A 25088-nucleotide genomic window follows, 5' to 3' on the forward strand; every position below is an offset into this window, starting at 1 on the left:
ATTCCACCTAAACATTAGGAAGAACTTCCTGACAGTAAGAGCTGTTCGACAGTGGAATTTGCTGCCAAGGAGTGTGGTGGAGTCTCCTTTTTTGGAGGTCTTTAAGCAGAGGCTTGACAACCATATGTCAGGAGTGCTCTGATGGCGTTTCCTGCTTGGCAGGGGGTTGGACTCGATGGCCCTTGTGGTCTCTTCCAACTCTATGATTCTATGATTCTAACTTCTGCTTAATGGCACAGCTGAGCAACCTCAACCCCCCCCCCCATTCTTCTATGCCACTGGAGTTCATGCTTGTATCATTATCTATTGTTTGTAGCTTCTAAAACATTTGGCCTACTTTCTCTGTAATTTTAGGACAAGCGGAAGGGACAGTATTTTATCAACATCTATTTTTACGTTTTTTCCTTGTATGGTTTTAGGACAACCAGATTTTCCCCCTCAGCTGTTTGACAGCAAATGGTAGTCTTCTGACTTAAAAGTAATTCCTTTCTGAGTTGCCACACATTCTAATTCCCAGAACAGTAGCTGTATTGCTCTGTTCTAAATATATCCTCTATTCTTTTTTTAAAGTAACCTCCTCAAACTCAGTGTAGTGCTGAGGTTGATAGAGCCAGTCATGGTGAAATCTGAAGTAGGAGAGTCTCTAATTCCAGAGGCCCTTCTTGTAAGGGAGGTCACTCCTTGCCCTCTAGCTAAGCAGGTTTCCGGCCACTATGGAAGTTAACACCTGGAAAAACCAGGCTAATGTCTAAAAGGAGTTCAATAGCTTCTGAGCAATGCGGTGGAAAGAAACTTATGGTGCTTGTAATTTTCATTTTAATGCAAAATTTAAAGCTTCCCATGTTTTGCTTCAGAGCCTAGGGTGGGTAGCAAGTCAAATCTTGCTTTAGCTCCTTAAATGCAGTTTAGCTGCTTTGAATGCTCTAGCCCTTCTTTCAGAGGTAGGAAACAGAATTTCCAATACAGAGGTCAGTGCAATAGTTTAGATAAGGTGCTTACTAATCAAATATTTGGCCTTTTAGTTTTTCCCACCCCCAAAAAGCAAAAGTTCTGAAAATCTCTATTGTATACCTTTATTGCACAAGATGTACACCGCTGAAACAGCCAGCAACACAACATTTGCCATTTCAGTTGCTAAATGATGGTCCTAGTCCAGTCTCTTCCTATTCCTAGGATGGTCACGTATGGTCCCTCCTTATCACAACTGGTCCAGATGAGACGTGCACTTGCCGACTGCGGGTAGAATCAATGCTTCGGCCTGGAAAGGGAGGGTGGAAAAGGCAGCATTACCACATTCATTTACATCCTCCTAAAGCAGAATGACTCTGCAACCAGTATAATGTAGCTAATAAGCTATGCAGACTTGAAATCCACTTTCCATCAAAATGCATCATCTCACACTTTCAATGTCTTTTTACCATCTCAGTTGAACATGCTGACAAGCATTTTTTTGCACTGGCTAAGGATCAACGGCACGTGTTCTACTCCATTTTTTCTTTACTATTGCATATGTCCCAAAATGCCATTAGTTTATAGAAACCCAGTGAACAAAAGCCATTTCCTGAAATGCTACAGAAAGTTGTAACAGTCCAGCTTGCACTGTAGTTCTCCTGGAGAACTGCGTGGTCTGCAGCACAGCCTCAGCCAGGCTGCTCTCCTAAGATAGATTTCCAGAGTCAAACAGATGCTTTCATAAGTAGTGCCATTACGTCTTCATGAGTTTTAGACTTAATATCACACTTCCTCATTATAAAGCAATTTCTATTATAGTTGTTTTTTAAGGAGCAGTCTAAATGATGTGTTTAGCTTACATGAACCTGTAGCCTTAAAAAGGCCTCTGAGGTATGGCAACAATAGACATCTCAGTACTGAGACTATTTGCTCATCAGTTTAAAACAAAAAACTCTGCCTGTGCATTATACCCATGTGCGCACATGACAAGACATCAATTGCTGAGTGCATTTCTTTTTGAGCTGACCTAAAACCCATCTGTTTCCCCAGAAAACCACACCCACCTTTCAAGATAACAGTGGTGTCTGCTGATGGGGGTGGGGTTCAATTTTGCATTGGCTGTGCAGGCTAGTCCTCCTTTCAGGTGACTGACAGATGGGTTGGCCTGCAAAGCAGATCCTGCCAAGGACATGGCGTGCAGAGTGAGAAAGGTTTCCCACCTGTGTTCTAGGGAAAGCCATGCTGGCCTCTGGCAGGGGATTAGAAGAGAGGTGAGGAATTTGCGATCCACTGTTAAGAATACAGTTCCCATTGGCCATGTTGCTTTGAGAGCCACAGATCTCCTGCTGCTGTATTTAGGAAGAACTTCCTGACAGTAAGAGCTGTTACTTCCTGACAGTAAGAGCAGTTAGGAAGAACTTCCTGACAGCAAGAGCTGTTCGACAGTGGAATTTGCTGCCAAGAAGTGTGGTGGAGTCTCCTTCTTTGGAGGTCTTTAAGCAGAGGCTTGACAACCATATGTCAGGAGTGCTCTGATGGTGTTTCCTGCTTGGCAGGGGGTTGGACTCGATGGCCCTTGTGGTCCCTTCCAACTCTATGATTCTATGATTCTATGATTTGAAGGTAGAGAGCTCTACAGAAGCCATTTAACTCACAAGACACCTACCAACTCTCTGCCTTCTGGGAATGCAGCGCCGGGCACAGAAGGTGTCCATGGCCAGCCAGCTGGAATCACAGATGACTGCACTGCAGTGGAAGTAGATCTGAGGACAGTAAAAGCAACATAACATAGCAGGAGAACCAGGAAGCAAAACTCCCAACAGTCGGGATACCAACAACTACGTCCTCCCCTCCCTGCCCCCAGCACGTGTCTCCTGGTGCCAAAATACATACCAGCTCAGCTTTAATTTTATTGTTTTAAATCAATAAACCTTAACTTTAATTCCTATGGCAGCTTACAATAATAAAAAGTAATAGTTAAGACTGTTTGCATCCACAGAAACTATCAGAGCACAGCAACTGAGGCAGGCAAGTCTGTACTCTTATGGGACCACGTTGGGTGGGGTGGGGGGAGTTCAATAGCAAGCATTATCCCATGGTCAAGAGCTTCCCTTACCTGCCCCTGAAGTGCCTGGTTGTCCACCATAAATGTAAACATTTTCACTTCAAACCGCTTCAGGTGTGTAGGGAACGGGACAGAGTCCTCAGTCACTCCATGGAATGTGGTTTGATGAGAGTCCTCTGTGTTCTCACAACTTGGGGGGGGGGGAAACATGACAGAGAAGCTAAGAGATACAAGCCTTGCTGCCCCATCATTGTTGGCTAGCAGCCCCATGGCAATGAAGACACCGGGGCAGCCTGAATGCCACAAGAAAAGCTGGAGCCTGTGACCTGCTATTATGCACACTTGTGATACTCAGCACAAGCCCAGTACCCCTGTTTCTGGCTTCTGAAATTTACTAAAACTCCCCACTTTAAGAAATGTTTGTTTCAATATGGTCAGGTACTTAAGAGAATACAGCAGCAGGTAGTACTGATTCTCATGCTCCATTCTGCCTTGTGTTGTGTGTTTTTCCGTATCATTTCATTCAGTTCTTGCCATCACTCCTCCACCCAGAAGTGCTTTTCTATTTTTGCCCCAGATACCTAAGGGAATGATATTATTTTAAAATGCAGCCAAACCAGCCAACCACCTCACCCCTCAATTAACAGGCTGTGAAAACATCATCCTTGCTCTTAGAACTAGTAATGTATTATTCAGACTCTTACCTGTCCATCACTATGTTCCACTGCGGAAGACTCTTCCTGTCAGAAGATGCTGTAGCCCAGCAGTCCTCCAGAAAAAGTTCTAGCTGTGGGTCCTCACTGTGGAGAAGCTCAACCTGGAAGTGAAGCGGTTCTCTAAGGTAGCGAGTTACCGGGTGCTCCATGTCTTGGTAGAAGCTGCTGTAGGACTTATCTTGCCAGGGTGCCACAGGGGGGGAAGAAAAGCACATATCAGGACCTTAACAAACCCAGAGGAATTAGTTGCTTTTAACAAGCCAAGGCTGGCACTGAGCAGTCCAGGTCAGCCTTTGTCTCTCTTTTTTTTAAAATAATTTTTATTAAATTTTCCATTTTAACAATCCAATCAAATCACATTAAGTATTCCAAATTATACAAATACATATCATATAGTCCAAATATTCTGCCAAATTACAAATTTTTGTTGGGGCTTCCCATGCTTCAAGTTCAGTGGGGTTCCAATCATCTTACGTTTCTACTGCCTTGAGTTTCCAACCAGGTCAGCCTTTCTCAACCTTAAGCCCCCATATATTGTTGGGCTACAACTCCCATCATTCCTAGGCAGCATGGCCAGCAGTCAGGGGTGATGGAGTTGGGTCTCAAGGTTGAGAGCAGCTGGCCCAGGCTATTTCTCCCTAGTAGGTTCTGTTCTCCAGCACGAGAGCCAGGCTGGTGCAATGCTTTCAGCTCTGGTCCCAGGGCTGAGAGATCACAGAAAACTATGGCAAGACCTCATACCAGTGACAGAGAACAAGCTTTTTAATTGCCTGAATCTAGAGCAAATCAAATGGAAATCTGCCCAAACAGATCCTCCACCATCACACAAAAAGCTGCTCCCAAGGATCAAGGTGGGAGAACTCCTGAGGAGCTTGGAAAAGTGACTTTGAGCAAAAAGAATCCTTTTCTGCAATACATCTCTGTGTATTGCATCTCTGCTAGGTGGTCTGGGAAAGTCTGGTGCTCACTACCAAACCACTTGCTGTGAGGAATCCCAACTAGGCCACTGATAACCCCACTACCCACCCACCCAAAACAGCCAAGAGATGTTCCTGGCTGCTCCTAAAACGCCCCTCCACATGCTTTTGGGGTGATGGAAGAAAAGGCAACAGAACTCTTCAGCCCACAATGCATAAACTAGGTATTCAACACTCAAAGACTGTAGGCTGGGTTAAATCTCCCTACCTTGTGGGGGGGGGGAGAGACTTAATGTGAATACTTACTGCAATTGCATTTGACTAGCAACATCTTAAGAAGTATTCTCCCTCAACACACAGGAGTACCATCAAGACAATATTTGTATTATCATGTAGATCTGTCCCTACAAATCTTTGACTGCATCTCCTATCACCCACAGCCACTGGCCATAATGCCTGAGGCTGATGGGAGCTGCGGTCCAACAATGTCTAAAAGGGCCACAGATTCCCCATCCCTGATGTCAGATGAAAAAATGTTTCTCATAGATGTTTTATCTATTCCTGTCTGCTGTTTTGAGATAAAATTCACAAATTTTGAGATAAAGTTTGGTTGCAGCCTTAACCTGCAAGGCTCCCACAGAAGGCTGTGCTGTGACATTACCTCTGGCCAGCTTAAGGGCAAGCACCAGCACCCCCAGCCCAGGCAGGATGCTTGGCGATGGGGCTTCTGTTGGGCTGTACTGGAGCAACAGGGTATCACCCATAAAGTACCGGCAAGCACATTTCAACCTTGAAAAATACAAGTGAGAGAATAGTCCATTCGTTACCCTTCCAGTCCAGAACAGTTCTGAGGGCATAGCCCTGCTTTGAGGGGTGGAGGGGGAAAAAGGAAGCTGCAGCAGAAACTGGCACAAGAGTTCTAGCTGGTTATGTTTAAAGGCAGGATGCATCTCCTTCTAGGACAAGCTTGCACATGGGGGCCATGTCACCAAGTGACCCTTGGATTACAATGCGGTAAACAGCTTCCTTCCCCAGTCCTTCGCCCAAGCCACGAGTACTCACTGATAGATAGGTGCTGCTTGGCCTGTGAGAAAATAGAGGACTTCGTTTTCATAGGACATGGTGGCATCTTCAAACTGCAGATGAGATTAGACGATAAAACAGGAGGCGGTTTCAGCCATCTTCTAGAGCAGAGGCTGGGCAACCTGGGGTCCTCTAGATGCCATGGTTGGGCTACAACTCCCAATATCCCCTTCCCACCATGGGCCATGCTGGCTCCTGGGTATTTGGAATCTGGCAACATCCGGAGAACCACAGGTTACCCCACCCCAGTCTTAATGTTCCTTCCCCAAGGAGCTCAGCATAGCACTTGTTGTGCATATACATTGTCCCTCCATCTTCCCAACAACCCTGAGAGGCAGGGAGCCTGAAGTACCAGACTAGAAGACTTTGTGCCAAGCTTCACAGTCATCTCCAGTAGCTAAGGAAGAGGCAGGCTGCTTCAACCCAAGACAATCCAAGTCAAGAGCGAGCATGGTTTTTTGAGCTTGACATGAACTGATGGAGCAAACATTCAGGAACCATCTTCTTCTAACATGAGTGGCCTCATGGACTCTGCTCCTGACAAAGCAGCCATTTCTTACCTTGCGAGTTGTCCCACAAGAGGTCACGTTGAAGATGAACGTTGCTCCTTCCTCTGTCACCGAAAGTGGCCTGCAACGTCTGTCTCTCAGCACTAGGCCAGAAGGCACCAGATCTGGGGTGCCAACTAGCTTCAAGGCAGAGATCCTCACTGTGCCATTAGCCAGGCAATCTGCAAGGGAAATATATTATATATGCCAGAGCATAACAGACAAGCAGTGGCAGACCTTGGGGTCTCAAATTTCAACAGCACCCTGAGAGACACCCAAATTCCACACACCCTGCCTCTCACCTTCCATTCTACATCATAGTTGTGGCACCCCCAAGGCTCCACATGCAGTGCAACCCAACTGGTTGTGCTCCCTTAAATCTGCCTCCGCAGACTAGTCAAGAAGCGGAAGCGACAAGAAGATGAGAGAAGGTGGCTTGCTGAATATAAGCAGAGTAGCAAGCAGGAGACTTCAATACAGTGGCACCGCCACTTATGAATGCTGCGGGTTACGTGCTCCGCTAACCCGGAAGCAGATGCCCCTTGTTGCAACCTTTGCCCTGGGATGCAAGCGGAAATCACACTCCGGCGGCACAGCAGCAGCGGAAGGCACCATTAGGGAAAGCATGCTTCATGGTAAAAGCGGTTTCCTGTTACAAACGGACCTCCGGAACGGATTAAGTACGTAACACAAGGTACCACTGTACCATCAAATGAAACCATTTTCTCTGCTAATGAAAATGAAGAACAAATAGCTGGTTCCCAAGATGGACATGATAGAAATTATGAACTGACATTAGGAAAAGCAAATAAAAATACAGAGTACAACACAACAGAAATGCACATTGCTATGCAGAGCATCAGATGCTCTATCCTCTTATGTTTCTTGCTCCACCCACCCCTGGCATGTGGTTCCCAGAAGGGAAGGTGGCCCCCATATGGGAAAGGGTCCCCTGCCCCTGGGCTCGAGAGAGAGATTACCAATGAGGTCTTTTGGAGAGAAGCTGCAGGAAACGGCAAAGTCTATCATTTCAGCGAGACGATAGTCCTTCAGCTGCAACCGGAAGGTGACCAAAATCCCAAAAGAATCTATTTCCTACAAAGCAAAGGGGACCAGACTAGTTGCACAAGTTAAGAGCCGGCTGCATTAGGAGGCTTAGACAACCTCACCGCCACCACTTCCAACCCAAGGTGGATATTCTGCAGTCCTCAATTACCTGCTTGCACCCTTGGTTTCAGTCATCCTCCCTCTGGACAAAGCGGGAGGTAGCAGCATGAACGGCCCTTTTAGACCCATATCTTGGATTAATGGAAGAGGATGTCCAGCAGCCAATGGACGAGGTGGGCACCTGCCAAGGCCCAGGCCAGACTGTGGACATCTTTCACTGCCAAGGATGCTCCCCACAACACACAAATCCCATTTCAGACAAAGCACCAACAAAGATTCAAACTATCTCCTACACAGTTTCTAGTCATCAGCACTCACACATTAGTGTGCAGAAGACTGGAACATCAGCCTGTCTTCTGCCCCAGATTCTCAAGGTCACCTTAAGCCTTAGATGGATCTCCTACAAAGCTCAAGGGCCTGGGTTCAGGGCTACTGAAAGCAAAGCAGGGCCCTTAAAAGGATTTTTTGTTGGAGGTGGAGAATAGGCGGTAAGTAACTCCTTTTGCTGAAGCAAAGAGATTTGCCATTCTGGTCATGGTACCCAGTGCCCAACATGCTCAAGAGCAGAGAAGGGAAGAAGGCCTCTTGTGGTGCCGCTGCCGCCAAGGCCAGCTGCCTGTGGTCCTCTCTCATCATACCACTAGAATCATTTACACGCCAGCTGTTCATTCATGCATCAGGACTAAGAACTGGCACCTGAGGTTCCTCTAGCTCCATTCTTTCTTCCATGTACATCATGTCTTTTTAACAATAACCTGGAAAGAACCGTCTTACTACTGACTTTTGTAAGCTGCTCTGGGAGCATTTTCAGCTAGGGAGCAGGGTGGAAATGTGTTACATTTAAAAGTACTTGTACAGATAGACTGAAATTGCAGAGTTTTCAAATTGAAAGCTTTTGCAGATGACCTAGTACTGACATTACAGGAGCCAGAATCTAGCACTAAAAGAACTGATCCAGGAGTTGGGTCATGTGACAGGATTTAAGTTGACTAAGTTAAAAACCAAAGTTCTTGAGAAAAATTTAACAATGACTGAAAGAGAGAGGTTTCAGAATGAGACAGGTTTAACAGTGGTCAAGAAGGTGAAATATTTGGGGGATTAATATGACAGGAACTTATTTAAGGACAATTACGAAAAATGTTGGCCGGACGTCAAAAAGGACTTAGAAATATGGTCAAAATTTGAAGCTTTCCTTGTTGGGCCGAATTGCTGTTATTAAGATGAATGTATTGCCAAGAATGTTGTTTTTGTTTCAATCGTTACAAATTTCGGATAAAATGGACTGTTTCAAGAAGTGGCAGAAAGACATTTCCAAGTTTGTCTGGCAGGGCAAGAAACCCAGAATAAAATTTAAAATACTAACTGATGCAAAAGAAAGAGGGGGATTTGCCCTGCCAGACCTTAAACTCTATTACGAATCAGCAGCCTTCTGCTGGTTGAAGGACTGGCTGCTTCTTGAGAACACAGACATTTTGGATTTAGAAGGTTTCAACAATGTTTTTGGGTGGCATGCATATTTGTGCTACGACAAGGTTAAAGCACATAAGGCATTTAAAAACCATATTGTCAGGAAAGCACTGTTCAATGTCTGGATACGATATAAAGACTTACTTGAAAATAAAACCCCAAGGTGGTTGTCACCAATGGAGGCAAAAGCTCAAAAAAGGCTCAATATGGAGGCCAGGTGGCCAAAATATTGGGAGATTCTAGAGCAAGAAGGAGACAAATTGAAATTGCAGAGTTTTGAGAAATTAAAAGATAGAGTGCGAGATTGGCTTCATTATTACCAAATAAGAGAGGTATACAATTTAGATAAAAAATTGGCTTCCAGGTGGAAAAATCAAAGTTGGAAACAGAATTGCTAGATCCCAATACTAAGATACTTTCAAGAATGTATAACTTGCTGTTAAATGGAATACTCAGGATGAAAAGGTAAAATCTGCTATGATTAAATGGGCACAGGATGTTGGACATAACATTATGTTTGCTGACTGGGAACAGTTGTGGACCACAGGTATGAAATTTACGGCATGTAATGCCCTAAGAGAGAATATTATGAAAATGATATACAGGTGGTACATGACACCAGTCAAGCTTGCAAAAATCTATCATTTGCCCGATAATAAATGTTGGAAATGTAAAGAAACGAAAGGTACATTCTTTCACCTTTGGTGGACGTGCCCAAGGATTAAGGCTTTCTGGGAGATGATCTATAATGAAATGAAAAAGGTATTTAAATATACCTTCCTGAAGAAACCAGAGGCCTTTCTCCTGGGCATAGTCGGCCAATTGGTGCCAAAGAAGGATAGAACTTTCTTTATGTATGCCACAACAGCAGCAAGACTACTCATTGTGAAGTATTGGAAGACACATTGGAAGAATGGCAGATGAAAGTGATAGACTACATGGAATTGGCAGAAATGACTTGCAGAATTTGTGACCAGGGAGAAGAGTCGGTGGAGGAAGACTGGAAGAAATTTAAAGACTACTTGCAGAAGCACTGTAAAATTAAGGAATGTTAAAACGATGTCTGATGGAAAATAAGTGGTATTGGTAAAAAGATTTCTAAGAAAATGTAATTAAGGATTGATAACTGGAAAATTGATATTTATAATAGGTTAATATATTGAGTGAGGATAAATACTAGAGGGTAAGGACTTGCTGAATTTAATATTTGAACTGGAATACAAAATGGGAGGTGTGAGGAGGTCAAGAAACTAGTGAATGAAGTATAAGATATGAAAATATTAATCTATTTTCTGCTTTGTTTTTTGGTTTTTCTCTCCTTTCCTTTTTTCCTTTTTTTTTAAATAAAATTTTTATTGGTTTTACAATTTTTTATAAACAATACAAACAAATAAAAAGACAAACAAACATGTATAATTTCATATCCTTTTTTTCATAAACCTCACTTCTCGGACTCCCCCAAACCTCCCCTTTCTACATCCCAAGTTTCAAAATTATTTCAGCAAATCCTAAATTTAATCTTGTCAAATGTATTCCTTCATTATTCTTTTCTTTAACTTAATCTTTTATCGCTGTAATCTCCTTTCCTTTCTAAAAAACCTCGACATTTTAGCATTCATCAATTTTGTAGTATTTCTTAAGATAGATTTTAAATTTCTTCCAATCTTCTTCCGTCGTCTCTTTCCCCTGATCACGGATTCTGCCAGTCATTTCGGCCAATGTCATATAGTCCATCACCTTCATCTGCCATTCTTCCAGGGTGGGTAAATCTTGTGTCTTCCAATACTTTGCGATGAGTATTCTTGCTGCTGTCGTAGCATACATAAAAAAATTTCTGTCTTTCTTTGGCACCAATTGGCCGACAATGCCCAAGAGAAAGGCCTCTGGTTTCTTAGGGAAGGTACATTTAAGCACCTTTTTCATTTCATTATATATCATCTCCCAGAAAGTCTTAATCTTCGGACACGTCCACCAAAGGTGATAGAAAGTACCTTCAGTTTCTTTACATTTCCAACACTTATTATCAGGCAAATGGTAAATTTTTGCTAGCTTGACTGGGGTCATGTACCACCTATAGATCATTTTCATAATATTTTCCTTTAGGGCATTACATGCCGTGAATTTTATACCGGTGTTCCACAACCATTCCCAGTCAGCAAACATAATGTTATAACCAATGTCCTGTGCCCACTTAATCATAGCTGATTTAACTGTTTCATCTTGTGTATTCCATTTCAGCAGCAAGTTATACATTCTTGACAAATTCTTAGCATTGGGTTCTAACAGCTCAGTTTCTAATTTTGATTTCTCCACCTGGAAGCCAATTTTCCTGTCTTGTTTATAAACCTCCATTATTTGATAATAATGGAGCCAGTCTCGTACTTTGGTTTTCAATCTCTCATGACTCTGTAACTTCAACTTATCTCCATCTTGTTCCAAAATTTCCCAATACTTTGGCCATTCGGCTTCCATATTAAGTTTTTTCAACGCTTTAGCCTCCAAAGGTGACAACCATCTAGGGGTTTTATTTTCCAACAGATCTTTATATCTTATCCAGACATTATATAATGCTTTTCTAACAATATGATTTTTGAAGGCCCTATGCACCTTAACTTTGTCATACCATAGATACGCATGCCAACCAAATGCATTATTAAAACCTTCTAAATCCAAGATATCTGTATTCTCGAGGAGCATCCACTCTTTCAACCAGCAAAATGCTGCTGATTCATAGTACAGTTTTAAGTCTGGCAGGGCAAATCCCCCTCTTTCCTTTGCATCCGTTAATATTTTAAATTTTATTCTGGGCTTTTTGCCCCGCCAGACAAATTTCGAAATGTCCTTCTGCCACCTCTTGAAACAGTCCATCTTGTCAAGAATTTGCAATGTTTGAAACAAAAATAACATTCTAGGCAATACATTCATCTTAACAACTGCAATTTGGCCTAACATTGACAGTTTCAAATTTGACCATATTTCTAGATCTTTTTTAATTTCTGACCAACATTTCTCATAGTTGTCTTTATACAAATTCAAATTCTTAGATGTCAAATGAACCCCTAGGTATTTCACCTTCTTAACCACTGTCAAACCTGTTTCATTCTGGAACTTCTCCCTCTCCATGACTGTTAGATTTTTTTCCAAAACCTTAGTCTTTTGTTTGTTCAGTTTAAATCCGGCCACTTGACCAAATTCTTGGATTAACTCCAACACCCTTTTTGTACTAGTGTCTGGCTCTTGTAAAGTAAGTACTAAATCATCTGCAAAGGCCCTTAACTTATAATGTTTAGCTCCGACCTGTACACCTTTAACCTGCTTTTTTCCTTCCCTTCTTTTGTTAACTGTTTTTTTATTGTGTATTTTCTATGTGTTTTGCTTTTGTATTTTTTCATTTTTGTAGTTTTTCTTATGTTTAAATTTTGAAACTTTTCATTGTTTGTGAAACTTTAATAAACATTATTCTTAAAAAAAAAAAAAGAAATTGCAGAGTTTTGAGAAATTAAACAAAGTGCAAGACTGGCTTAAATTATTATCAGATAATGGAGGCATACAATTTGGACAAGAAAATTGGCTTCCAGGTGGAAAAATCAAAATTAGAAACAGAACTGCTAGAACCCAAAACTAAGATTTTGTCAAAGATGTATAACTTGCTGTTGAAATGGAATACACAGGATGAAACGGTGAAATCTGCTACGATTAAATGGGCACAAGATGTTAGACATAACAATGATGGCTGACAGGGAACAGTTATGGACCACAGGTATGAAATTCACGGCATGTAATGCTTTAAGAGAGAATATTATGAAAATGATATACAGGTGGTACATGACACCAGTCAAGCTTGCAAAAATCTATCATTTGCCCGATAATAAATGTTGGAAATGTAAAGAAACGGAAGGTACATTCTTTCACCTTTGGTGGACGTGCCCAAGGATTAAGGCTTTCTGGGAGATGATTTATAATGAAATGAAAAGGGTGTTTAAATATACCTTCTTGAAGAAACCAGAGGCCTTTCTCCTGGGCATGGTCGGCCAAATGGTGTCAAAGAAGGATAGAACTTTCTTTATGTATGCCACAACAGCAGCAGGAATACTTGTAGCAAAGTATTGGAAGACACAAGACCTACCCACTCTAGAAGAATGGCAGATGAAGGTGATGGACTACATGGAATTGGCAGAAATGACTGGCAGAATCCGAGACCAGGGAGAAGAGTCGGTGGAAGAAGATTGGAAGAAATTTAAAGACTATTTACAGAAATATTGCAAAATTAATGAATGTCAGAATGATGTCAGAATGAAGTTAAGTGGTTTAAGCAGCAAAGTTATAAAGGTGTATGTAAAAATGGAAGGACTAAGAGAAAAACAAAGAGGCAAAGAAATTGCTGAATTAACTAACTGGGCAAAAAAAATGAGAGGCACAAATACAAGATGGGTGACACCTGGCTTGAGAGCAGTACATGTGAAAAGGATCTAGGAGTCTTGGTTGACCACAAACTTGACATGAGCCAACAGTGTGACGCGGCAGCTAAAAAAGCCAATGCAATTCTGGGCTGCATCAATAGGAGTATAGCATCTAGATCAAGGGAAGTAATAGTGCCACTGTATTCTGCTCTGGTCAGACCTCACCTGGAGTACTGTGTCCAGTTCTGGGCACCACAATTCAAGAAGGACACTGACAAACTGGAACGTGTCCAGAGGAGGGCAACCAAAATGGTCAAAGGCCTGGAAACGATGCCTTATGAGGAACGGCTAAGGGAGCTGGGCATGTTTAGCCTGGAGAAGAGGAGGTTAAGGGGTGATATGATAGCCATGTTCCAATATAGAAAAGGATGTCACATAGAGGAGGGAGAAAGGTTGTTTTCTGCTGCTCCAGAGAAGCGGACACGGAGCAATGGATCCAAACTACAAGAAAGAAGATTCCACCTAAACATTAGGAAGAACTTCCTGACAGTAAGAGCTGTTTGACAGTGGAATTTGCTGCCAAGGAGTGTGGTGGAGTCTCCTACTTTGGAGGTCTTTAAGCAGAGGCTTGACAACCATATGTCAGGAGTGCTCTGATGGTGTTTCCTGCTTGGCAGGGGGTTGGACTCGATGGCCCTTGTGGTCTCTTCCAACTCTATGATTCTATGATTCTATGATTCCATGAATTGGAATACAAAAAAGGGAGGCATGAGGAGGTCAGGGAAACAAGGAAATGAATGTAAGGTATGGAAAGACTGATGTATTTTTTAAAGTGTTTTTTATCTTTTTTGTATTTTGTATTTTTTCTTCTATTTTTATTTTTGTCTTTCTTTTTCTTCTTTTTTAATTCATGTAATTCTTTTCTTTGAAACTTTAATAAATATCATTAAAAAAATAAAATAAAAGTACTTGTACAGTACAAGTGAGCTTGCCAGAGAACCATATTATTGGCAGGAGTGCCAGCTTGGCCCCATGACTGTGGGTGCCCAGGGCCTGGCACCAAAATTTGTGGGTGCCCGGGCACCCAGGGCGTTGGCACCTATGAGTCTTGGGAAACAATTACCCCAAGGAAACCAATCACCGTACCCCTCACAGCTGCTTCTTGTTTCCCTGCTTCATGGCTGGGCAACCCAAGCTTCTACACACACACCCCCCCCCACACACCCCGTGTTCCCCTTACCTCATAGCGCACGTGGGCTGCCTGCCTGGGCACCCTTAAGGCCAAGTGGGTCCCATTGTCCAGCAAAGTATAGCCGAGTGCCTGCGCCTTCTCCCGAGTCAAAAGATCGTCCCCCGCAAAGGGAAGCCAGTCCTGGTCCACGTTGCCTCGTTTCACCACTAGGTAGAGGGCTTCGTCATCACAGAATCCCTCAGCCTGGGGCAGCACTGGGAGGGAGGCAGTAGGAAGAAGCAAGGCTTTCAGGAGCAGGAACCCTCCTCCATTCACATTCTACCTGCCCTTCCGATGCCACCGGCATGATTTAACAGTAGTACAACTTTCTAGGCAGCCGAGCAGCAGACAAGGACAATTCCTCCAAAAGGAGTATTTGCATGAGGCTGGAAGCAAATGCTCTTCAGGGTAAGCCAAATGCCAAGGCTCAGGTATTGCACAGGTGAACGGAGGCACACCACTTCAGGTCACATTGGGTCTAGGTAGGTGGGACACAGTGCCTGGCCACTCACCTGGAAAGGCCCTGCACATGTTTGTTAACCCTTCACTGGCCACACCTCCACCCCATTCACACAGTTAAGGCTCTTTGTTGTGGAGCACCTACAAAGACAAGGTGCTCCCTGTGGATTCTCAAACAGAATGTGATCCACACACAATGACAAATCATATCTGTGTTCATTTAACATGCTTTTACCACCTAGCCCACTGAAGAGTACTTGAAGTAGAGCTACTGATTATGAAGTGAAAAGGGCCATCAATTCTCACCTTACCTAGAGCAAAAGAATCCCACAACCATTTGTCCCGCCCAACCTTCTCCTAGAAGTCCTCTCTAAGGGGCAATTTGTTTTATGCTTCTAGGCACAATTTCTAGAATAATTATTGCAGGCTAGAAACTAATCTCTATTTACTGAAAATTGCCACTCTAGTACTTAGCTATATTTCCAGGAGTCAACAGAATAGTGGCTGGCACCCATTGGGACTGGTAAGGCAGAAGAAACCAGAGCCAATGACCAGCAGAGCCAACTGATTCCAGCTTTACCCCCATCCTACTCCCTGCCGAGACTAAGGAGGACAAGCAAGCAGGCAGGCAGGCAGGCAGGCAGGCAGGGCCTTCCCCTGCACCAATTGTAGGCAGGTGAGGGCTGGCTGAGGGAAGACTAAGGTGAGTGGGACAGTGTCCCCTCTGCCCTAGTGGACCAGCATCCCCTGCAACAGGAGGATGCCTCTTACGTTCAGCAGCTCACAGAATTCTGTAACATTGCAACTTTCTTCCAGGAGCTGCCCAGGATGGAGAACTGGAGTGCCCCACTTTCGTTTTTTCCTCCCCATAACACTTCAAGGTAGGCTAAATCACCCTCTACACCAAGCATCAACATTACAAAATAATACAAATAGTTATCTAAACCTTGGCATAACTTCTCCATTTAGTCACCACTGTTTTAATGATGCCAAGCTATTCAATATTCATAGTTAAATATTTGTGTTCTTTACAGGCAAACCAGAAGTACCCTCCCTGACCCTGGTGAAATCCTAGATGCCCAAAATTTAACCTTCAGCAACTAAAGTTAAGCTCACCATTTCCACTAACCGATTCTTGAATTCAAAATGGAAAGTGATAAGAATGTTGGTTCCAACCGACTCACCTGCATCCTGGACCAGGGCTGTCAGAGGAACAGGGACATCAAAGGTGTCTCCCTGAGGAGTCACACTGAATCCCAATATGGGGTTTGTAGTGTAGCTTCTGATGTTATCTGGTACATACTGGGAAGATAATTTGAGCGAAGGTGAGCTCTGGTTATTCAGCATCATGACAAACCTTTGTTATTATATCACCATCATTTAGAGTGTAACAGCTCTCAGGGGAAGGAGGCTCTGTTGTACTCATGAAAGCTAGGCATGATAGGCACCTACACTTTAACCTACAAACCATGCATTGTGGCCTACTAGATTTCATACCCTTGCAGTGTTTTTAGTTTTAATATGCTCCAGAGAGAAGGTATCCATATATTCCATCCCATCAGCTATTGACTGCAGGGACAATACACATTTGGAGTGAGAGGCATCTTTGCAGTTCCAGAGGCATAAACAAGCACCATCCCTTTCCAAGTCTCAATTCAGTTATAGGATACAGGGGGGAAGAGATGCAACCTCGTGGAAAGAATTAGATGAAAGAAGCTCCATGTCCCAAGTATATTCTTTTGAGTTAGACCTTTCCAAGGATGTCATGCCAAAATTTGTTTTCCTAGCTCAGATGATTTAAGGATGTATAGTTGATGTATCTGCAAGTGCTTAAGTGTTATTTAAATGTCAACTCTGAAGTTCCCCAGTCAACAGGACTACCAGCACTTCCACTCTCTATGCTTTGCCCCTTACAACTGCAATACACTCCCCTCCAAGAGCCCACAGACTAGGCTTGGTTGGTGGCAGCACTCACCTCCCTTCCAACTCCAGGGGCATCAAAGGGGACTTGTACCACATAGCCCCGACTTCCATTGGAATACTTAGCTTCATAGATCTTATAGCCCTTCTTCTCAGCCTCAGGTAGTGGCAAGGGCCCTGAAGCATCCACAGTAATACTGACTAGCACTACATCTGGCAGGAAGGTGCCAACTGTTGCATTGAAGAGCTGGAGACTGGCATTAGTATCTGTACGGAGAAGAGAAATAGTTTTTGTAAAACAAAACCTTTTTCTAGGCCAGTTTCCCATATCAATTTTGCTCATCAGGCTTACGAGTTAAATTTGCTCTCTAATGGATTTCCTCAGTTGTTCTGTCAACAAGCCCCAACAAGTATATGATGCTTCTCCTTTCTATAAATCCTTCAAGGTTGTCATTTTGCAGACATTTTCAGGACGTTAGTAAGCTAGACAATTTTCCTATTTAACAAAGCTCATCCTTCCCACAGAACATGTTTGCTTATTTGTTTATTCCTTCACCAATCCAATGTTCTTCCTTCAAAGACCAAGGGTGGTCAACCTGTGGCTGTCCAGATGTGGTAGGTTGGCAACTCCTGGCATCCCTGACCACTGGCGGGCTGAGGGAAGTCCAGCAGCAAATCAGCTAGCCTCCAACAAAGAAAATGGAATCCAATAATTGGACCATATAGCCCTGTACTGACTGGCAGAGGCTCTCCAGTCCTACCTGGAGATGCTAACACTTCAACCTGGGACCTTTGGCAATGCATGTGCTCTGCCCCTGAGCTCTTCAGCTCTTCAGTGCAGGTGGGCAGGACCCAGGGGACTGAGGAAGATCATTGGTCCATCAAGCTTAGTAATGTGTACACTGACTGGCATCAGCTCCTCAGGTTTTCAGACAGGATTCTCGTCCAGCCCTACCCAGAAGTGCCAGGGATTGAACCTGGAAACGTCTGCATTCAATGTAAAGGCTCTACCATGGAGCGACAAGCTCTTCCCTGAATTCAAGGATCAAGAATAGACATATAGACACACACACACACAGCAATAGTAAAGTGGTTCCTGTGCTCAAGACGAACATTGTAAGCCAGTGTACTCTTTGACCAAGAGTATGATGCCATCTCTAACTCTCCCACTGAAGAGTTAAGAACATCTAGGGGAATTCTGCAATTTGATCTTGCTAGAATAGAAGGCATCTATTAGCACACACAGTTGTCTGTGAAGCAGCCATCACCAATGTTTCAACAACTTTATAGAACTATTATTTACAATGAACACTCACAATCTGTAACTATGACCGACACAAGTTGCAGAGGGGTGCTAATATCCTTCAGGATGGTATGTTTCGTAATACCCCTCTTGTCATCTTCCCACAGATGCTCTACATAAGGGGCGATTTTGTAGGTAATCATTGGTTTCCCATCAATCACATAGGTCTGGAGCAAGAGATAAACAAGTAGACATCGTTAAAGGGACCTAATGTTAATACAAGCCATGTTGTGACAGGATGTGTGAGAGAACCTTGTCTCCCAGGTTCCCACCTTGTTGCTATTTCAATCCCAAAACATGGGCTCTGGACTTTAAGATTTGTTAAGGATTTCTAATACAGGTGTACACTTGACACATTTCATCTCCCTCATTTTGTAAGAAAGTGCCATTAAGACCATTTTGTACAGCAGGAGTGAGCATATCTACATTGTTCTTTTCTATAACTTTTTTCTAGAGCAGTGTTTCCCAACCGGTGTTCCGCGGCACACTAGTGTGCCGTGAGAAGTTGGCTGGTGTGCCGTGGGAGGGAGGCGGGCGAGTCGGGCGGTGAGAGGCGGCGGCGGCGAGGATCCGCGTTGAGCCGGGGGCGGCTCCGCGGTGGTGGTGCCGAGGTTTCTCTCTCCATTCTCCCCTCACACACACACACAGAAAATAACACAGGATCAGCTGACAGGACCCAGCCAATGGGGCGGCGGCGGGGCAGCACGTGCAAAAGGGAGGAGCGCGAGACAGCGGACGAGGAGGAGGCCGGCATGTCCGGGCAGCAGCAACAACAACAGCAGCAGCAACTCCCAGCGACGCCTCCTCAAGCCCCGGGCAACCCTACTCCCTCACCGGCCTCGGCCGCCCTCCTGCTCCACCCGCCGCCGCCTCCCCCGCTGCCGCCGGCCACCTCGGCCCCGCCGCCGCCCCCTCCTCCGCCCGCTATCGCCGCCACCACCACAACAGCCGCCGCCGCCTCAGCTGCCGCCGTCCCTCAGTCCCTCGCTTTGCTGCCTCCTCCCCCCCCCACCCCCAAAGCTTGGAGGTTCCCCGGCAAGGGGGAGGGAAAAAAATTGAAAACTTTCACTTTCGTGCGTCCCTCCCGGCGTGACGCTGCGCGCTGACGTCACGGGGCTGTAATGGTGGTGTGCCGCGAGATTTTTTTCCTCAAACAAGTGTGCCTTTGCCCAAAAAAGGTTGGGAAACACTGTTCTAGAGCTCTGCCAACCAAAGCCAAGTGCGAAACAGTGGGCTTGTCCACATGGCTGCTTATCCCATGCCAAGAAATCACAGCTCCAAGCAGTCCTCAGTTTGTCCCGCTGCTTTCCTGGGGGAAACCCGCTCTCTAGTGCTGAATTGGAGCAAACATCAATCTGTAGAAAACCTAACTGAGATTTGCTCCAGCGGGTTTTCCTGGGTGAAAGCAGCGGAACAAGTGGAAGTGTAGATGAGCTCAGTGTCTGAGGATAGAGAAGGGCAACATTCTCTTTCTAGAATTCAGGAGTGGGGTGGCTCCAAGCACATGCTCCATGCCAAGGAGTAATCTAATTCCAGAACCACACTCAATATTTTCACACACAAAAATCCACTACTGATTTCCCCTCTCTCTCTCATCAGCCTGCTTCATGGAAGAAAGCCTTTTAGTGGCTGCTGTCGTCAGGCAACTGCAGGATCACACACACAGGAGTTTAATGTGGATTTGAAGCAGCTGAGTCTCATCCACATGACCGCCTCCTCCTTGAACCTTAGCCTGCACTTCCTCACATTACATCTGGATTTTCGAATCTGAGGATAATCCAATAAGGACAGTCTAGCTAATATAAATGTGCATGTTACCCAGTGGTGGACAAACACATGTGCACTGTTTGGGCATGTTAGGGGTTTTTTTATATGTGTGGTGCCATTTCACTGGGGGTCATCTGTGCACTATACTCCTTACTCCCATTTGGTTTCTGTCCCAAAGGAAAATATGTAGTCTGTGTAGTTATTTTTTTGAAATTTAAAAATCAGCTTCTTTCTTCTTTTTTGCAGAGCTGCTCTAGCACAAACAGATGTATTAAAAATAATATTTTTATGGAAAATTAAGTTAAAATTTAATGATTGTATATTACTAAAAGAATTATATGAAAATGATGTACAGATGGTATATAACACTGGTAAAAATGGCAAAAATATTTAGAACAAGCTCTAACAAGTGCTGAAAATGCAAAGAAAAGGAAGGTACCTTTTTCATATGTGGTGGAATTGTAAAACAAAAATTATTGGGATTTGATTTATAATGAAATGAAAAAAATGTTTGAGATAACATTAGTTAAAAAACCAGAAGCTTTTCTATTAGGTATTTTAGGTCAAGATTTACCAAAAGACAAGAAAAAATTATTAATGTATGTGACTACAGCGGCCAGAATTTTAGTAGCTCAAAGATGGAAAAGTGATGAAATACTAACAAAAGAACACTGGCAAGAAAAATTGAAGGAATATGCTGAAATGGTAAAGCTGACGGAGAGACTTAAAGATAAGGACAATAATTATTTCAAGAAAGATTAGGAATCTTTTATGATGTATATACAGAAACAATGCACTGAAATGGACTCACTTGCAGGATTTGATTAAGACACTTACAATTAATCAATATAAACAGAAAATATAAATATGAGGGTAAAATGTTAAGAAAATGTTAATAAGGTATCATTTCAATTTCAATATATAAGGTATATAAAATTATAGGCAGAAGAAGTGAATATGTGATAAACCAGAAAGGGAAGTTGGGGGAAGTTGAGGGGGGATAATAGAAAATATAAGATGTAATTTGTGTTTGTTTTTAGCATTGATTACTGTATTTTCTGGTGTATAAGACTACTTTTTAACCCAGGAAAATCTTCTCAAAAGTCGGGGGTCATCTTATACTCTGGCTACAGCAGCAGTTCCTGCAGCAACTCCCCACCAAAGGATAAAACGACAGCAAATTAAATCAGAGGACACCAAGCTCTCTAGATGAAGCAGAAATATGCTTGAAAATTGGCCCCAGAAGCTCCCGGCCACTGGGAAGTGGAGCGGATTTCCAAGCTGGACTGGAGACTGGTTTTTTAAATTTTTATTTGGTGTGCGTTGGAAGAGAGGTAGTCTTATACGGCGAGTATATCCCAAACTCTATATTTTAACTGGAAAAGTTGGGGGGGGGCATCTTATATGCCCAGTCGTCTTATACGCCGAAAAATACAGTATGTGAAAATTTTGTTGGAAAATCTTAATAATAACAATAAAAATAATAATATTTGCCCTTGCATGTACAGAAAAAAAGAAAGGAAGATCTTTCCCAACAAGACAAAGTAGGACCTTCTCTCTCTCAGAAATGAGAGCAACATCCTTTTATTCAAGCACAGCGCTTGCATGGCCCCATTGATTCCACCCCAAAACTTTTAAGTCAGTGATCAGAGGCACCCATGCTCCTCCCTGCCTGGTCATTCTTTGCCCTTGTGTGGCACAACACACACATCTCTCTTTTGGGAACTTTCTTTTCTGAAGCCAAGATGACATGGACTAGAATTGACCAAATATGGATAACTAGAGGAATGGCACCAAAGATAAGGAAAATAGAAATCTGCCCAAAAACCTGCTCCGACCACAACGCTGTAAGGATGGAGATGAAACAAATAACAACTGGATCCTTCAGATGGAGGATGAATGACACCTTATTTAGAGATGAAGAAGTGTATAAAAAGGCCCCAAAAACCTTGAGAGACTACTTCGAAATAAATATGAACACCAATGTAGAAAAAAGAGTAATCTGGGACGCAAGCAAAGCTGTTATGAGAGGGTTTCTGATACAGCAGAATGCTATAAAGAAGAGAAGTCAAAATGAGAAGAAAGATAAAATTCTGGAGAAAATAAAAGAAAATGAGAAGAAATTTAGAGCAAAACCAAAGTCCCAGGAGATTTTGAGAGAAATAAAATTATATCAAGTACAATATATGGAAATAATGAATCAGGAAATAGAATGGAAAATTAAACAAATGAGACAAAAAACATTTGAATCAGCTAATAAATGTGGGAAACTGTTGGCCTGGCAAATGAAAAAAAGACAAAAATCAAACACTATTACAAATTTAGAAGTGGAAGGAAAGAATATACATAATCCAATTGAGATTAAAAATTGTTTTCAGAAGTATTTTAAACAATTATACATGCAAGGGCCACAGAAAGAAATGGACATAGACCAATTTTTGAAGACAAATGGATTACAAAAAATCTCTCAAGAAAGCAAGTTAATGCTGAACCATAAAATATCTGAACAGGAGGTAGAAGGTGCCATTCAAAACATGCAATTGGGAAAACTCCAGGACCGGATGGGCTGACTTCTAGATATTATAGATCTTTGAAAGAGTGGTTATTGCAACCTTTGAAAGAAGTCTGCAATGAAATACTGGAAGGGAAAAGGGCACCAGAGTTGTGGAAAGAGGCGTACATCACACTTATACCGAAAACAGAGACTGAAAAGACTCAGCTCAAGAACTACCGCCCTATATCGTTACTTAATGTGGATTATAAATTTTTTGCAGACATTTTGGCCAAGAGATTGAAAAAAGTATTGATGGAAGAGATCCATAAAGACCAAGCGGGCTTTCTCCCAGGAAGACACATGTCTGATAATTTGAGGAATATAATAGATATTTTGGAAAAACTAGAAGTGAATATAAACACTAAAGCAGTTTTGATATTTGTGGACGCGGAGAAAGCTTTTGACAACATCTCTTGGAGTTTCATGAAGAAGAACCTACATGGGATGGGGGTAGGCCAAGGCTTTGAAAATGGTATAGGTGCAATATACTCTGAACAAAAGGCTAAATTAATTGTAAATAATGTGGTTACGGAAGAATTTAAAATAGAAAAAGGGACACGACAGGGGTGCCCAATCTCCCCACTGCTTTTCATATCGGTCCTGGAGGTCCTGCTAAATATGATTAGAAGGGACCGGTTGGTTAAAGGTATACAGGTCGGAGCTAAACAATATAAATTGAGAGCATTTGCAGATGACTTAGTACTGACGTTACAGGAGCCAGAATCTAGTACTAAAAGGGTTTTAGAATTAATTCAGGAATTTGGTCAAGTGGCTGGTTTTAAACTGAATAAGTTAAAAACCAAGGTCTTAGAGAAAAATTTAACACCGATTGAAATAGATAGGTTTCAGAATGAGACAGGATTGACTCTGGTAAAGAAAGTGAAATATTTGGGGATTAACATGACAGCCAAAAATGGGAATTTATTTAAAGATAATTATGAAAAATGTTGGACTGAAGTGAAAAAAGATTGAGAAATTTGGTCAAATTTGAAGCTTTCACTGTTGGGCCGAATTGCTGTGATAAAAATGAATGTACTGCCGAGAATGTTGTTTTTATTTCAGACATTGCAAATCGTGGACAAGATGGATTGTTTTAAGAGGTGGCAGAGAGATAGCTCTAGATTTGTCTGGCAGGGCAGGAAGCCCAGAATAAAATTTAAGATACTGACAGATGCAAAGGAAAGGGGTGGATTTGCCCTGCCAGACCTTAAACTTTACTATGAATCAGCAGCATTTTGCTGGTTGAAAGAATGGCTACTTCTTGAAAACACAGACATTTTAGATTTAGAAGGTTTTAACAATGTATTTGGTTGGCATGCATATTTATGGTATGATAAGGTCAAAGCTCATAAAGCATTTAAAAATCATATTGTCAGGAAAGCTTTGTTTAATGTTTGGATAAGATATAAGGACTTGTTGGAAAATAAAACCCCAAGGTGGCTCTCACCAATGGAAGCAAAAGCTTTGAAAAAGCTCAATATGGAGGCCAAATGGCCGACATACTGGGAAATTTTGGAACAAGACGGAGATAGATTGAAATTGCAGAGTTTTGAGAAATTAAAAGATAGAGTGCGAGATTGGCTTCATTATTACCAAATAAGAGAGGTATACAATTTAGATAAAAAAATTGGCTTCCAGGTGGAAAAATCAAAGTTGGAAACAGAATTGCTAGATCCCAATACTAAGATACTTTCAAGAATGTATAATTTGCTGTTGAAATGGAATACTCAGGATGAAACGGTGAAATCTGTTATGATTAAATGGGCACAGGATGTTGGACATAATATTATGTTTGCTGACTGGGAACAGTTATGGACTACAGGTATGAAGTTTATGGCATGTAATGCCTTAAGAGAGAATATTATGAAAATGATATACAGGTGGTACATGACCCCAGTCAAGCTTGCAAAAATCTATCATTTGCCCGATAACAAATGTTGGAAACGTAAAGAAACGGAAGGTACATTCTTTCACCTTTGGTGGACGTGCCCAAAGATTAAGGCTTTCTGGGAAATGATATATAATGAACTGAAAAAGGTATTTAAATATACCTTCCTGAAGAAACCAGAGGCCTTTCTCCTGGGCATTGTCGGCCAATTGGTGCCAAAGAAGGACAGAACTTTTTTTATGTATGCAACAACAGCAGCAAGAATACTTATTGCAAAGTATTGGAAGACACAAGATCTACCCACCCTGGAAGAATGGCAGATGAAGGTGATTGACTACATGGAATTGGCAGAAATGACTGGCAGAATCCGAGACCAGGGAGAAGAGTTGGTGAAGGAAGACTGGAAGAAATTCAAAGACTACTTACAGAAACATTGTAAAATTAATGAATGTTAGAAGGATGTTGGATAGAAACTAAGCGGTTTCCAGCTGTAATGCTTTAAGAGATATGAAAAAAAGAGGTTTCACAAATGGGTAAAAGTTTAATGGTAAGGATTTGCTGAACTAACAAATCGAGCTGGAATACAAAGAAGGGAGGTATGAGGAGGTCCGAGGAAATAAGTGTATGGAAGTTATGTTATTGAAAATTAATG

The 25088-nt window shown here is 42.5% G+C and overlaps 1 protein-coding gene across 4 annotated transcripts in view; it reads right to left on the minus strand.

The window, feature by feature from the left end:
• Positions 1-1057: 1057 nt before the first annotated feature.
• The window catches only part of LOC308577290 (zona pellucida sperm-binding protein 2-like), a 39959-nt gene continuing 15928 nt past the window's right edge, over positions 1058-25088 (minus strand). For 2 of the 4 annotated variants that reach the window (XM_081177343.1, XM_081177345.1), the window contains 12 exons: positions 18241-18394; positions 16980-17191; positions 16189-16306; positions 14555-14760; positions 7261-7375; positions 6293-6462; positions 5712-5785; positions 5311-5438; positions 3721-3910; positions 3068-3206; positions 2618-2714; positions 1058-1258 (listed from right to left, as the gene is read on the minus strand). In XM_081177343.1, the coding sequence (XP_081033469.1) occupies positions 1179-1258; positions 2618-2714; positions 3068-3206; positions 3721-3910; positions 5311-5438; positions 5712-5785; positions 6293-6462; positions 7261-7375; positions 14555-14760; positions 16189-16306; positions 16980-17191; positions 18241-18394 (1683 nt within the window). In that variant the 3' untranslated portion in view covers positions 1058-1178. Of the gene's footprint in view, positions 1259-2617; positions 2715-3067; positions 3207-3720; positions 3911-5310; positions 5439-5711; positions 5786-6292; positions 6463-7260; positions 7376-14554; positions 14761-16188; positions 16307-16979; positions 17192-18240; positions 18395-25088 lie in introns of those variants that run through there. The other 2 variants (XM_081177344.1, XM_081177346.1) reach the window with 2 other exon arrangements.

The sequence above is a fragment of the Podarcis bocagei genome (genome assembly GCF_964188305.1).
Source record: "Podarcis bocagei genome assembly, chromosome: 17".
Classification (NCBI taxonomy): domain Eukaryota; kingdom Metazoa; phylum Chordata; class Lepidosauria; order Squamata; family Lacertidae; genus Podarcis; species Podarcis bocagei.